Here is a 16,455-nt window from a genome sequence, read left to right on the forward strand (position 1 = left end):
TCAGCAACTTGCTCTGACCAGACCTGCTTTGAGCAGGGAGTTGGACTAGATGACCTCTGGAGGTCCTTCCAATCTAAACTATTCTATGATTACTCAGTGTACATTAACATGTAATTAAAACTCTTTATTCCTGCTTTCTGAATAATGATTGCCATTGTGGAATTTTTCAGAAAGGTATCTGATAAAACTAAGCTTAATGCATGCAAAAATAACCACTAACATAAGTTTTCATTTGTTGAAAAACACATTCAGCCAAGTTTTCTAATTTATCTTTATGCTATCTTGATTCTTTATTACTGTAGTAAAATTGGTTTATATCAATGACAATATTTTTTTTTCTTGGGCTTTTTCTTGAGGTGGAATGGTTGATGGAATCCAGTTTGAAAGAAGGGGTTTATGTAATTGATACTTGATTATTATTTGCTTATGTATTACTGTATTACATATGTGTTCATAGAATTTATTAATTTAAAATAATCAAGTAGTTGAATTTTAGAACATATAATATGTCAACAGTACGTGAAACAACTGTACTAAGGACCTTTCCATCATGTTTTTGTGGTCTTTGCAGGAATGCAACTTTGGTTAGCTAGAAAATAGCAAGCTGTGTGTCTGTGAGATAAGGTTCTTGCAGAACTGATGCCTTTTTTCAAGAAGGAGATTAGCATTTCTACATGGACTAGTAATTAATCTAATAAGTTACCAGGTTCTCCCAAGTTCATGTGATTTAACACTTACTGTCAAGCTGAGCTCAACTTATTATATTCAAAAAGTGATGGCATTTGTTCTGAGCATTTGTTTGATTGCCATGGCTGCATTATACATTCAGGTCAGCCTTTCCAATGTCACAAAATAACAGCACGTTCAAGAGTTAAAAATTATAAAAACTACACTGATATTTCAAGAATGCCCTCACGTTTCTAACAAATTACATTTTTTACTAGCGTAACATGAAAAAAGAATAATTCACACTGGAACTGTATTGCTGATGARTGTGATCATAGATACAACTTCGCAATTTTAGTGAACTAATGAAATGAGAAAAAAGTGAGTTTTGCTGATTGTTCCTGCAGACTTTCTTTTTTTCCAAGTTGCTTATTCATTTTATTTTTGATGCTCTCATTTGAGAGGATGGATACGAGCTCTGTTTGGTCCTTGAACATTTGTATGCAGAAAAGCCTTAGTCACGTTGTATTTAAGGAGCTGCTTCAGCTAAGAGCAAAATCAGACCTTCGTTGTCCAAAGCTTAGACTAGTAGCTGTTGTGAATAGAAGCAAATGCCTCTTTGTAGAGCAAATTTCTACAGCTGAGGAAATAACATTCATGGACAGAATGGAGAGATTTTTTTTTTTGGTGTATGATTCAGTCTTCTAAAGATTTGAAAACAGGAATTAATGTAAAATGCAAAAGTTGTGCTGACAAGAGCATACCTTTATTTCACATTTTTACTTCAGTTAGTAGAGTAAGCTATCAAAATTTTATTAATTTGGAATTTCTGCTGTTGATAAAAAATGTTTAGCTTTTTAAATTTAGACACTTCCTTTGGGCCACATTACAAAAAGACTTGGTTTCACTAAAGCATTTGCTTTCTTGTGTTCATAGAACCTGATATGGGAAGTGTAACTCACAGCTTGTTGCGGGATGATCAGCAGCATAAGTCAAAAGATATTCTGTGAATCTAGAAAAAGTTGACATCTGAAAATATTGCATTAGCTCCAAATTCAGATGAAAACTCCAAATTTTGAACTGTTTCAGGAGTCTGATTTCACTTTGACAAAGTCAAAACATTTCATTTTAATATGTAAAAAACTGTTCAGGTGATACTAAAAGAAAATATTAACTGAAACATGGAATATAAAAATATACAAAGTAGTATAGCTCAATTAATATTGTAAAATATGGAATTTATAACATCTGAATTAAAAATTCCTACTATATCAGTTTTACCAAACCAAGAAAATTAAAATGATTTTCTCCAACACTCAAAATTTTTTTGATAAAAATTTTGCTGAAATTAAATCATTTCCATGTTTATGGTATCGCATTTTTGATGGCAAATTGATCTGCAAAAAAAAAAAAAGCTCTACACTGTATGATACTAAACAGGGCAGATAAAGTTGAAAGGTCAGCTTTCCCATTATTGATTTAGATATTAAACTGGAACCAGTTGGGTTTAGTGTAGATTAGAAACATGGGACTAATATAATAAAATGAAATTCAATGTAAAACTACTATTTAGGGGGAAACAATTCAGCAGATATTCAGTAGAAAGAAAGAATCTGAGAAGTAATAAACCTAAAAAAAAAAAAAACCTTAGGAATAAAATTAAATGGATACATCCATCATGGATAGATGATTGTTTTTGTTATGGACATAAAAAGATTACTGTAATTTCTGCTGCAGCATTGTGCAGCATCAGGCAGGATACTATCTTTTTTCTTTTGTAATTTGAACTTTAAAGAGTGGAAAACATCTACAAAAAATGGGGGCTTGGGATTGGTTGGTACTTTGAAATTAAGACTAAAAGTAAAGGAATGCAAGTTACAGAATTAAATTTTAGACTAAACTGCATAAAAAAGTATTCTTACAAAAAAGTGACCTTAACCTGTTGAATAGTCTTCCAAGCAATAATGTGTCAGCTCCATTTTTCTCATTTCAGTAAGCCTATAAAACATCACTATTTCTTCTAACTAATAATGGCATTGGTAAGGTGGTACAGGAGATGTTCTGATGTATGTTGCAATCTCCAATGTCTGCAATTCAGTAAAATGCTCCTCTTTCCTCTATGGATTTGTTTCCTAAAATGGGTGTTTATTTCCAATAAGTAAGTTAATTGCAGTGTAATAGTTTAATCTTATTTATATGAATTTGAAATTAATTTTTTATTCTTCATTAGTTTCATCCTTATATGTATCTTTTTTTTTCTGATAGAGCTAGAAGTAATATCTTGTACTCTACAATTTCTACCTGTCTCTATTTCTGCAGTAACACAAGTAAGGAAAAATCATGGTGTTGCTATAAATAAAGAGTTTATAAAATTGGGACAAACAATAGATGCAATTATTTTCATTGCATGTTTTATCAAAGCATGAAAGTACACTTGTACTGGTCAGATAAAACTCTGTCAGGTTAAATTCCAGTTCTAGATTTTTTTATATGTTCTGTATAAAAAATTTCTACTGAGTTTATATGCAAGAAGGCTTCATGATCAGAATAAATCCAAAAATATTACTGTTTTATCATTTAGCAGAAATAGGCCCAGATCGCCCARTGATATACGTCTGTATTTTTTACCTTAGTGGTTAATTTGGTTTTCTTTAGAATATAGAAGTTTGATCAGCTTTGGCATTGCAAGCTGGTTATTAGAAAATGCTACTTAGTATCTGATCTCAAGTAACTCTTTCTGTCAACTAAAAACATTGTTTTACATGTGTTTTAAAATTAAATCATACACTTAGGTATATTATGATATGACATTACAAAAGATTTGGAGAGACTAAGTCAATCTGCTTGTGACCTGGAACCATACCAGATATTTAAAAATAGTTTAAAAGAAAAAAAAAAACTTTCTGGAGCTAATAAAACGCCAAAGCCAGATTTATGACAAACACCTCGGTCCATTTTTCCAAAGAAACTTCAGCATGGTGTCGGAATTTGCAAGTGCAAAATATTAATTTGACTATGCAGATCATATGATAACCATTTAACTGACGAGTTTAAATGCACACATTTGATTAAAGCCTGTGAATGCATCTCTGGGTATATGAAATCATGCACAGGAAAAGTTCCGTGCAAAACTACAGAAGTAATTTTATAAAACCACATCAGTATTCTTCTCTGCTTGAATATGCTGATACAGTGTGGTGTTGACCATTTGGTGCAAATAACAAGAAGACAAGGCTGAAGATTCTTTCTCAGTCTTTAAATAGTAAATTTTCAACACATTTAAGTAATTAAAATGCTACTGAACAAATAAATAAGGCTAGACTATAGCAACATAACTTGGATTAACTGACAAATCATAAAAGGGATTTTACCTTCCTACTGCTTCCCCTCTATTCAAATAGTTTGGGAGATCAACAGATTGGCTGATCAGTTAAAAAAAAAGTTTTTTAAGTCAGATCATTTTTTAAGTCAAAATAATTTGTTCTTTTTTAAACTCTTAGAGAGGGAATAGAAAAAGGTGCATCAGCAAAACTGAACCTGCCAGCCAAGGGCGATGGAGTGACTGCCCTTGTTGCGCCGGGTGGCGCAGGAAACGCAGCGCGGAGCCGCCCGCTGTCTTGGCGTTTGCTGCCCTCTGCCGCTCAAGCCGTAAATAACAGTAAGGCTTGTACGTGGGGCGTTAACTTCGTTACACTTCTTTACGCTCTCGTTGAGAATATCTGCACACTACTGCATGAAGAGAACTCAAAAACTGAGAAACTACGTAAAATCCACTATTTTCAGCTTCTTCACAAGCAGAAAAAAACCCACTTCCACATGCGAGTTCTTCTATGTGGTTGGAACACATTAGCTGGGCTCCGAAAGTGCCTCCTGTCAACTATCAACATTTCTGTCAGTGAAAATTAATTCATTGGTATAATATAAGGATGGAAACATGCTGTAAATATTTCAACATATTGTAACTTAGTTTGGAGAAATGATGAAAAAGCAGTTGTTTAGTACTGTCATCTCAGATTACACAGGTCTAAATTGTAGAATATTTTTTAAAGGTTAGGAAAAAAAAACTCAGAATAAGCCAAGCATTCCCTGTAATGGGAATGAATTAGATATAATATGGATCTGTATTCTGCATTTATGATTCTGTCATGTTTTGTTTTCATGCCTTCATCTCCCTGTTCAGTAATGGTGCAGGAGAGTTTTACATGCTTTTCTGAAATCAATCACAGTCTGTAATAAGGTCACAAATCTTTACTTGGTCAGTTCATGTAACTAAATTCAGTGGTGTTTTTCTATTAAAGAGCTGGGTATGAATAGTTCACTTGAAACAGTAGTCAGTGATAGTGCTGAATTATGACTGTGGATGGTGGAAATGTAAGAGCAAAACTCTAGAGCAGCTTCACTTCCTGACTCTGCTGTGGAGCATGGGCAAGTAATTCATCACTGGCATTTACTTCCCACTCCGTTAACAGGAATAATACTGCCCTTACTTGAGCAAGACATATAGACATTGTGAAGCTAAAGCTGTAAAACAACAGCTGGTGTCCAGATATTGCTTGAACAGCTCATTGATATGTGAGCACCCAGGGAGTTCAAAAGGGCTGCTGACCTTCCAATAGAGCAAAGTTGGCAGTCTGTTCTGGTAACGTCAAAAACTGCAACAAAATGCTGCAAGATGTTTAATTACCTTAAATGGTCAAGAACACAGTGTTATCTCTTACAGAAGACAGAAATAGCTGTATGTCTCATTTGATTCCTCTGGTATATTGGCAACAGCTTGATTCAGGAGGAGAAATGTGTTACTTTCTTAATCACCATTATCATTCTTTATGCTGGACCTGCCCCCTCCTTTGAGGGTTGCTTTCTAGGTTACACCATAATTAGTGTCCAATTTCTGATAAGTACAGTTGTGGAAGGCCATGTTTTAAATACAAAAATATCTTTAACAAGAGGATTTCTCTGCTTCAGAGCTTTTTAAACCACCTCTTCACTGTAGTTCTGTGCTGCAAGGCAGCTTACATCAGATTCTACAAAGGAACYGGAGCTATTTAGAAAATAATTTAGGCAACCAAGTTCGCAATGGATTAAACATCCCATTGGGAGCGCTAGTGTTCTGTGCTGTCATGTTTTCATGCTACTTGAATAAATCTGATAATTATTCTTCTGTTCATTGAGAAGTTTTCTTGATGCTATCTTCAACTCCTGCTTTATCGCTTTATTGTGAGAATTTTCAGATGAACATAATCTATTTCAGTACGACAAAATGCTTGATTAAGTCTGCAAGCCTGTGGGAGATAAAGTGTTACAAAATACTGCCAAAACCAATATTATGGAATGTATAATTTTGTTCCTTATTTTTGACCATAAGGATTTAAAATACAGTGGTTCCATTTCATAGGTTGAAGTGACTTTTAGTATAGGCATGCCTGCCTGATACATGTTGCTTATCTCTGCTCGGTGCTTGCTTCAAGACTGCAAGATCCAGAATTAACATGCTTTGTGAGAAGACAAGGAGTGGCTGAAAGCAGTACTGATAAGGTTATGTTTTTATTGCTGATGAGATGGGCACTTTCTTGCCTATGCTGAAGATGACAATCRCTTAGAATGGTTTTCTTAACAAGGAATCTTTAGTAGCATTAAATGCTCTTGACACAGTGATGTTTACAGAAAGGGTCAGAGAACCCTCTTAGATTAAAAAAGAGTAATTTTTAAATGTTTAACATTTTCTATTCACTGGGAACAGCAATAACAACAATGAAAGTATTAAAGCTACCAGTCAATGACAGCTCTTGAAAAAAAAATATTCTCTATCTTAAATACCATCTTCATTCTTTAGTTTTATTCCCTTCCTTTCCCCTTATTTGTTTTGTGTGTGTGTGTGTGCGTGTGTRTTGTTAAAGTGACATGGCTTTTCCAGCACTTTGCTCAGTGTGTGCCTTTTCCTTCCCTTTTCCTTCACAACTGCTCCAGACTGATCGCATAAATCCAGATGACATAGATTTAGAAAATGAACCGTGGTATAAATTCTTTTCAGAACTGGAGTTTGGATGTCCGGTAAGTGAGGACAGAATATTATTATTTAAACATTAGGAAAAATATTTTTATAATGAGAAATTTACAAATTACCAAATTCAGCAAACATCTACCAGTAAAGTTAATAAGATTTTTTTTTGAGAAAGGTCAGTAAGATTGTCTAACGCATCTGACTATCATTAAGTGGGCCCTTAATTTGCCATGGTAGTGACTTTAGTAGCTTTAATATTGACTACATATGAGACAAGCAGTAGTATGTAAACATTTATGGGCAATACAAGTTGCATCCTAAACAGAACTGTTTACTATTCTTCATAAATCTTATTACTTAGCTGGATTAGAGTTGAACAGTCTTCAAGAGCAGAAAAAAAAATGTCTGTCTGCATTACAGATGCTAAGTTACAAATCGTTTATTTTACTTGAAGGAATGTGTCCAAATCTAAATGCATGAACCCATGTACAAATTGCCTATGGCACTGAATACAGAGATTTTGCCTCACTTTTTTTTTCTTGCATCCACACATGCAGAATACATGTTTTGTACCTGAACACAAAGGTTATGGGTTAGCTTTGTTTTCAAGCTGGACACCTGCTTGAACAGACAGACTTTAAATCTGCTCCTATTTTCATAAAAATCCAGGTCCAAAAAATGAATTAGGCAAACATGTTAGCTTAGTCCCACTGCAAGCCATTTATGTTCAAAACCATAATCCTGAAAATCTCCATTTGGCTGGAACATCCGAACTCCAAAGGTGCTTCAGTTTTTCACCTTTGGTGGCCTAGACATTCTCAATTCTTCTGCAAATAGCACAGGCTCAATTGGATGTAAGCACCAAATACTGTTCATGTATTTTATACATGGATAAAACAGTGAAATTGTCCTTGAAGCAAGACTCACAACTAGGTTTCAGTTCCTCCCTGCACAATGCCTTAACAACGAGGCTGAGGATGCACCAGCTATTGCTTTTTCACGCTCTCTCTCTGGCTCCATGGAGCTCAAAGTCTTTCCTGCATGCCATCACATCTTTAAGAAGAGGAATGAAAAATGTCTTCCTCTAAGAACTTGCAACAAGGTGGTTMGAGCTTGTGCCAGACAGGTGAAAGACATAAGTTTGAATGCCTTCAGGAGAAGGAGGGCAGTAAAACCCAGCATTCCCTCAGCCTGGTTAATTATTCTCATAGCTACCCAGGATCCTGGGCACCTGGAAGGGGGAAAAAAAAAAAAAAAAAAGAAGCACCTGTGTTCAGGCAGGAAATCCCAAACAGACCTAGCATTTAGGCTTGAGAGTGTCAGGATTTAAAACATTCCCATTCTCGTCTTTCCTATTTTTTTCCCTATAGTAGTTCCCTGGAGCCTCCTTCATTGTACTAATTACTGACATGCAGGGGGACCAGGTACCTTCGTCCCTTTTATATCTAGCCGTAAGCCAAAATCAGAACTTGGTGACTTCAATAAGAGCAGAAGAGAAAGTCTGTATAAGCAAACCAAATACATTCTTTTAAAGCTTTATTTTTCTAACCCCACCTTTCAAAAAATCTACACATTGAATGCCTCCTAAAAATAAAAAATAGTTAAGTATATCTGGGGTTAATTTGTTGTCCAGGGATCTGTAATATATCGCATTTAGCACTGATCAACTTTAATCTCCTTTTATCTAGCCATTCAAGCTGTTTTAATTCTTTCCTGCCTCTCTCTAGGTAGGCATAAACACTCCAGATATATTCTTCTGAAGAATATGCCAGCAATATTTTACGGACAATGATAATCTGAGAATAAAGTATCTTCTGTTAAAAAAAGCATATTCAGAGATTTCCCCAGCAAAACACAAYTGATATGCTTTATACTCTTCTGTCTTATCAGTATTAAAAACTGCTAGTATTGATTCAGCCATTCAATCTGGACATTTTACTACCTAAAATTGCTAACATTGCTTAATAATTTAAAAAATATCGTAACACTTTCTTTGTTCCATTCTACCCTTATGTGTCATTCTTGTATCTGATGCTGTCGACACTTAGTTTCTAACTATGTCACCTTCTCCACATTTCATTCCTTGCTGCCACTGATTCTCCTCCATTTCATCTCTGCACTTCTGCTTATATGATGCAGCCACATAAAAAGCTTTTGGACTATGTTCAAGACAGTTCTCCTGGTGTTTCCAGTGAGGTAAATGAATGATTCTTGTTCAGATGAATCTCTTGGGAAAAAGGGTTGGAGTGCTCGCCATTTGTACCTAAACTTGTTAAAACATAGTGGTTTCCTTCCGACAGCCTTGAGACATTTCTAATTCACAATCATTGTATCTCTGTCTTCATATCTTTCCAGATCACTAGTGCATATGGATGTTGATCTTATTATCCTAGGAACTGTGAGTCCATATCCCCCAAACCTCTCAGTGATTAACACTCAAAATTACACAACAGACCATATGTCTCTAACTCTTGACAAATTCCACTTTTTCAGAGTTGGGCAAGCGCATTGCTTTTAGATACAATTAATGCATCAACACAAGTAATATTTTTAATTAAAATATCTGGCTGCAAAATTTATATGTCAAGTGAAAGCCTTTGTGGCCGAGCTGTTATTTCTCTGAGCTATTATTTTTCATGTTATAAACTTGTAACTGCAGAATTGATAATCACTGCCATTACTCTGAATAAGATGCATCAAGATTAGGTAGTGGGCTGTCATTGCCCTACTCTGAGTGGGAGCGATCCAGGCTTTCATTCCTTCTTCCCCTTCCCCCCGTTTTTAGAGTGYTAGGGCAACAGTCAGTGAATCCTGTAACGACAGCTTTACTTCATATGGTGGCTTTGCTTCATTCATATTTGTTATTCACTCTCATCTTCCTTGGTGTCTCCAAGAATTAAACAAAAATTGTGGCCCTAAATTGTTAATAGCATTGCGAGTTATTCTGGTTTGGTTTGAAGTTTTGTACACTGGGAAGAACCTCATGGTTGTGAAATCCAGGCAGTTCTCTGCGATAATAAGCTTCTAGACTTCAGTGATACTTGAGAGTAATCTATATATTGGAGAAGACCATTTAAAAGTCCTAGCATATGATTATTTGGAATATGATCATGCTGAATAGGCCTGGGTAAAATAATTATTAAATAATACCAGTTTTGTCTATGTTTAATTTGCCAAATGTCTTTGAGTAAACAAATTATCTTTGAAATTGGAAAGTTTTTGAAACTTTTTGAGTCTTTGAATATGTTAAATCATGCAAATTTACATGCAAATTTTGCAAATTACAAGTGAATTAAACATTTTTCCAAGGAGGCAAAATATTACAACATAACTTGCTAAAGTATTAGAATTCAGCCTTCATGCAGGCAAGCCTGTTTATTGTTTACAGCTTTTCCTTTTTTTTTTTTTGGCCTAACTTCATTTTCAGTCACCATTAAAGCCTTGATGCATGAAAGCAACTAAAACATTGGCTTAACTGTAAATACATAGCTGTTTTATTGAACAAAGCTGAATCAAAGCTTTCAACAAAATCCATACTTGGTAGTTTGGGGAGGTTGTCTCTAATATTTAATTATTTTTGTCAGGCAGTGCTTTTCCAGACAGGGCAGTGCTGTGAACGCTCTAGGAGATGCCTAAGTAGCTTTGGAGATGCAGGTTTTTTAACATTTACCACCTGGAGGTGACTTGGAGGGATCATGGATCAAGGAACGGTAGGGTACCTACAAACAGTGATACCTGCTCTTGGCCGTAAAAAAAACTAATCAAATCCACTGTTCGCTTTCATTTTCCCCTTTAAGCTATCTGAGTGCAGCTGTATCTGTAGGAAGAAGGTATAACCTCCACACAGCCTATGCATAATAATGCAACCTGTGGTACAGATCAGTACTGCACAGCATATGTACCTTCTTACGGTATCTTCCATATAGAAAAAGCTTCAGAAAAGGCATTAAAGAAAGTAGGGGGACAGGGCAAATTAAGTTCATGGTGACAAGAGTATTATAAAGGGCGGAAAAGGAAATGCTGTGTAGTAAGCCAGCAGATAATTCTGTAATGACATACTTTTCACTGTCTTAGGTTGGTCACTAAAACACTATTTACTAGCTGGGGGAACATTGTGGATAAAGAAGTTCTCTATGGCATGGTTTTAATTGTGTGATTTACCCATTGCCTTACACAAGAGGCAGTGTGGAGCTGCACTGCCCATGAGATTTGCAATATGGTCTCTAACAGGCCTAGAGCCATTGCAAGTGCTCAGAAGCCATCAGTGCCTATTAGCTGTTTGGCCAGTGCCATGTGACAGGTAATGGTTGCAGTCCAGTCTCCAATGGGAAGGGTGGCATCTGCGCAAGAAAGCCTATCATTACAATTAAACTACAAAGATGATATCACCTCATGGTATAGTTCTAGCAGAGACCACCTAATGAGCTTGAGTTTCCTCTGCTGGTGCCAGTGTGTGGCAGTGACTGGTCAACAGAGATGAGACTGAGAGTTGTGCTCAGTGTTGGCATTTTCCAAACCAGGCTCAATATGCATTTTGTGGGTAGTAGAGGGAAGCATATAGACCTCAGAGGCCTTTGCTTCACTCTTGGGTAGAAGTGAGAAGAGAACTGTGGTTACAGCAGCTGTTGGTGTGAGCAGCTCTGCTTCTGGCTCTATGGTTTTATTGCAGACAGACCTCGCTGTATTAAATGTTTTTTCTTAAAACCTTGAAGTTGGATAGTTATGGGAGAATCGTCTTCTACTTAATAAAGCAGTTTTCAGCTTTCGGAGATGCAGAGAAAAGCTTGAAAACATGAACTGTTATGAACTGTAAAGATTCAAGAATAAAGACCTCCCTCAAAATATATTTTTAAAAAATAGCATATTTGTTCAAACAGAGTGGGTTAACAATAACACACTCATCATTAACCCCATACACATTACAGATACTGAGAAATAAAATGGGGATAATTTCTTGACAGCTGTTAACAGTCTGAGAATATATAATGATCATCAGCACACCTCCATAACAGAACTGGCTCCAAAACCAAAGGCTTCTATTGAAGCTGCCTGTGGGGAAGCATGCTGATGCTTTGCTCCTTCCCAACAGCAGACTGCATGGTTTTGTTTCACTGCACACATTCTAATGTATAGAGCCATCGATTTTATGAGCTGGGTTACAATACCTAAGGTGCTTCGGTTTACACTTACCCATTCCTGTTCTTCACTTTGTTAATCCAATCCACAAATTCTTAAAGTGTCATATATATATATAGATTGTTTATCTCCTAAGAACAGTGTAATGACAGATGATTTAAAAGAAAAAAACACCTTGACATCCATTTTTCACTAGGAAAATGAAACCTGTAAGAGATTACTTTTCATTTGCTTGCAGAAAAATAGGTTGGCTTTAGCAAATAAAAGAAAATCATATATTGCTGTGATAAAACTTGATTGTATTCCAAAAGCTTGTCTATTCTCCTACCATGAAAAAAAGCCATGTGTGGAACACCACTGCACAAAAGCCATCTGGGAAGGGGATACATTGCATGAGTGAGGYAAACATTCACCAATGGAAATACCTAACACTGGGACAAGTTGGGCTTATGATCAATAATGTTGGTAGTCTTCTCCCAACAGACCATTGCTACAGCAGACCTGCCCTGCTGAGCAAGCTGTTCTTCCCAGGTCGCTGATGCACACTTCCCTCATTCCTTGAAAACATGAGCTGCCTCACGTTGCCTTGCTTCTCTTGGTAGCTTAATCCCCAGATGGTATGAAGATCTCTCGTATATAGGTTGCAGATTGCAACTGAATGTTATTTGAGGACATGTTAATTTGCAAAGAATAATCACCATAGTAGTTTATAGCAGATATACATATTGCCACTGATACTATTTCTATGCCATTTTATGTTTCCTGCTGTAGTGCATACACTCGGGTTGCATGCAGTTTGATCATGTTTCCTCTACTGTACTGCGTCTGGAGGTTGTACTGGATGTGCTGGAAATGACCGCATGACAAGTAGCCTTTTTCATTTAGCTAAGCACTAAAGTAATTTTTGGAGCTTTTATTTTCAGCTCCCCTCTTTTTTCCGTAGTGTAAGTCACTGGAACAGAGTTGCCATACTTGAGCATTGGTTTCCACAACCTGAAAATGCATGATACAGTGCAGCAGTGGAAGAGTAAGGATGAGAAAAAGAGGAAATCTATTCTTTCATTTCCCAATTTAAGAAAAAGAAAAGAAATATTTGTCATACGGCACAATGTAATGCATTACAACAGAGTCACACTTTTTGTTTGGAAGCAGTTTCAGAGCCTGTGGGCTAATTCAGCTCTGATGGGAACAATTTGATCCAGAAGGGAAGAATTTCATCAGAAGCAAAGAAATTGCCTCAGCTTTGCCTCTGATGTGGTGTCAGAATGTTAAAAAAGAGACTCTTTAAAATCTCTCAAAGATGCATCACCTCTAGGTCTCATATTTCTTAGAAGTATTACCTGACTCTTGTATGGCTTCCATTCTGAATTGGTGGGAAGGCTAGCAAGCCCAAAAACACAGATAATTAAAGCAATGAAGTAGAACAATCCTCATGGTTTCATGACTTAGTCCAGTAGTATATTTCATTTCAAAATAAATCAGAAGAAAACAAAGTAGTTATAACCAAAACCTTAGGTTTCCTTTTTTCCTAGACATTTGAATACTTTGAAATTCCCCACAAAAGGAAAAGCAAATAAGAGCTTGAGGGATGATGTGCTGTGCTGAACTGTCCAAGGTCACCACCAAAAAACCCTAAAATAGGCCAGAAACAAAATTCTTTCAGTTACAGGCCAGTGCCCTGTCCACTAGGCCATGCTGTCTCTCAGTGAAATGCCAGAGTTGCTGTAATCCAGTTTACCAACATTACAACCTGATGTTGACTCATTTCCAAAACATCCACTGAAGTAAGAGGAACAAGAGCTGTGCACAAACTACTAACAGGATATGGCTCATATTTATTATGCTTATCTAATAGAAATCTATGTTAGCGCAAGTTCTGCCACAGTGTTATAAAAGCTAAGTATGTCCGCTTGAGAGCTGTATCTGAAACCTAGTTCTTCCATTTCTAGTAATCATTTTTTGCTATTTTTTTTTGTAATGATATTATTTACAGATCACTCATGTTAGATTTGTAATCTTACTTGAAGAAAGATTTTATCTTTGCATTTATACAGCAAGTAACACTGATCCTAACTGGAGCTTTTGAACATAGCAGTAACATAAATATTTAACAGTTAGGATAATAGTAGTAATAAATAATAACACTTAAGAAATACTTGTCCACAAAGCTGACAAATTTCTGTTCAGAAAAGACAAAGGTTTTGAAACCCTATGCAGAGATCATCTTATTTTCTCTGTAAAATAACCTTAAAATCATTGAATTATCAACATTTTTTTCTTTTAACTGTTCACAGCTCAGCTTCCATTCTTACCAAAAGCCTGAAAGCTGATTTTTAATGTAATTTAAATTAGACTACACTTAAAAATTATTGGGAGAATTGAAAAGATCTTAGCTCAAGTTTTGGCTAACTTTTGATCCCTATTTTATCCATGTTTGTGTGTTTCTCCCTGCCTTAGAGCTTAATAAATTTCAATATCTAGAAATCAAAGTTTCTGTTGCTATCCTGATGGGATCACTTGGTATGTGATACAGGTCTTACATGACAACGGCTACTGACAAATATTTGCAGACCTCTGACTGAACAATCGCACATTGGTTTTATGACCCCCACTCCCCAATACGTAGTTTTGACAGTGACTCTAGAATGTCATTTGAAGTGTACATGGGAACCTGAAATTTGTTCCAAAATATTCTGAGACTAAGGGTGACTTTTAAAAGTATAAATAAATGTCAGTTGGCAAACGTGGGTGGAATTCTTCTGTTTGTGAACTTGGAATTCAAATTCACGGGGAAAAGAAGTGTATGTAACAAAAAAAAGTGCACTTGCTTAGGCCATGAGTTCTATTACTTGACTTCTGCAGTCTTTCTATACAGAAAAAAATCTATAAACACTCTTCTATGCAGAGAAAAGTCAGTAAAAGTCTAGAAGTCCTCTATACAGAGTATATAGTCTTTTAGACAGAGAAAATTAGTTCCTGCAGCTGGCAAAGCTGAATGAAAGTTCTATTTCCAATCCATCAGGTTGCCTCTAAAAAGGTATCACATGAACTTTAAAATAAATTTAACTTTTGAACAACACTGCTTTGTATTCAGGAAGAAAGAGCAGAGGGACCATGCAGTTCATTTTCTAGTTACCAAAACTGGAGTATTACCAATTCTGACTGCAGCCTTGAAATGCATGAAATGATTGATTTAAAATCAGTGGTCATTTAAGACTGAATTTGTATCAACAGTAAAATTGCAGAGTAGCACTCCATTCCATCTCCCAGGCTTTGTGCAGTAGCTACTTCCAAAGCAATGGAAGACTGGCCTCCAAAGGAACATTTTGCTGCAAAAATCATGGGTCTTTCGGCCACTTGCAGAGAAAGTTTCAGGGTATAATCAATTGTAGGACTGTGGTGAGTAATTGGGAGGGAGCTCTGCAGACCTTACTTGTGCATGAAAGAATTATTTTCAGATTTCTGTGTTTTCATAGTAAAGTTCATACTGTTCTGTATCCATTTTTGAAAAGGGTATAAAGAAGCACGACTCTGGATCATTATTTAGTAGCACTTTAAAAGTAAAAATGTTACTGAAATAGACTGTGAAAAGAAATCTAGTGATGCTTTTTAGCAACTACATAACTTTTCATGAAATATTGCAATATCTATGTTGGAATGCACAGGACGTTGATCACAATAGTCTTTTTATAGGTTTTGTCACAGAGTAGCTTTTTTAATGAATAATCAAACATTGTAAGTGGAAATTGTCATCTTTTTTTCAAATATAGACATAAAACATTCATTTATTTGTTTTCACAGACTTCCTTATATCATCACTCTTCAACAGATAAAGGCCTGGACAGGCCCTCTAGGTAAGAAACTGTAATTTCAGTAGACACAGATGATACAGCCTGGGAGTTTTTTGTGTGTCCTGAAGCCAGCAGATGTTGAAAAGGCTTGAATTTTAACATTTGACTTGTGAGATACCGACAAAATAGAGGTGCGTGGGGAGAGGATGTTCCTATTTTGATACGGAAGTGCAACTCTTATTTTGTTTTACTGTTTGCATTCAAAATATGCCACTCTGTATTTTGGGTCTTTCCACTGACATCCCTGAGCTTCTCTCTCAAGGGATCTACAATTTAACCTTACTGCTTTGCAGTACCTTCAGCACTGTTCCCCTAAGCATGCTACCTCATCTGTTCGGTGTCTCTGTCTTTTTCTTATCCTTGTGCTGAATTTCTACACCAGTATTAAAGGCAATCAGGCCCTCACCATTCAAATTTTTCTCTATAGCTGACTTTTTATAGAGTTTACTTAAATTAGTCCAAGTTCAGTCTGTTACTACCCATTTGTAAAAGTAACTCCTATAATATATTCAGCAACCTGAAGAACCAGTATGTTTCACTTGTCTATTTAGGTCCCAGTTTTGTACAGGTATCTCAATAGCGCAAATCATGTCTGACCTTTCACAAGGATTTTCTTTAATGCTGGTCATCTTAAATTTACCTTGTGACTGCTCTTCCCTGCCTACCTCATACCTCACATCAGCTGTGTTGCCAGCAAGAGACAAAATTCTTCACACTTCCCAGGAAGAGCCTGGTGCTGTTTCAGTGCTAAGAGTGGTGGGCTTCTCCTAGCAGGTTAAGGCAGCAGCAGGATGGGATACT

The 16,455-nt window shown here is 36.1% G+C and overlaps 1 protein-coding gene across 4 annotated transcripts in view; it reads left to right on the forward strand.

The window, feature by feature from the left end:
- SORBS2 (sorbin and SH3 domain containing 2) overlaps positions 1-16,455 on the forward strand; it is a 79,010-nt gene that overhangs the window by 30,721 nt on the left and 31,834 nt on the right. For all 4 annotated transcript variants that reach the window (XM_026080780.1, XM_026080798.1, XM_026080804.1 and 1 more), the window contains one exon: positions 15,605-15,657. In XM_026080780.1, the coding sequence (XP_025936565.1) occupies positions 15,605-15,657 (53 nt within the window). The remainder of the gene's footprint in view (positions 1-15,604; positions 15,658-16,455) is intronic.

The sequence above is a fragment of the Apteryx rowi genome, unplaced genomic scaffold (assembly GCF_003343035.1).
Source record: "Apteryx rowi isolate R43461 unplaced genomic scaffold, aptRow1 scaffold_1158, whole genome shotgun sequence".
Classification (NCBI taxonomy): domain Eukaryota; kingdom Metazoa; phylum Chordata; class Aves; order Apterygiformes; family Apterygidae; genus Apteryx; species Apteryx rowi.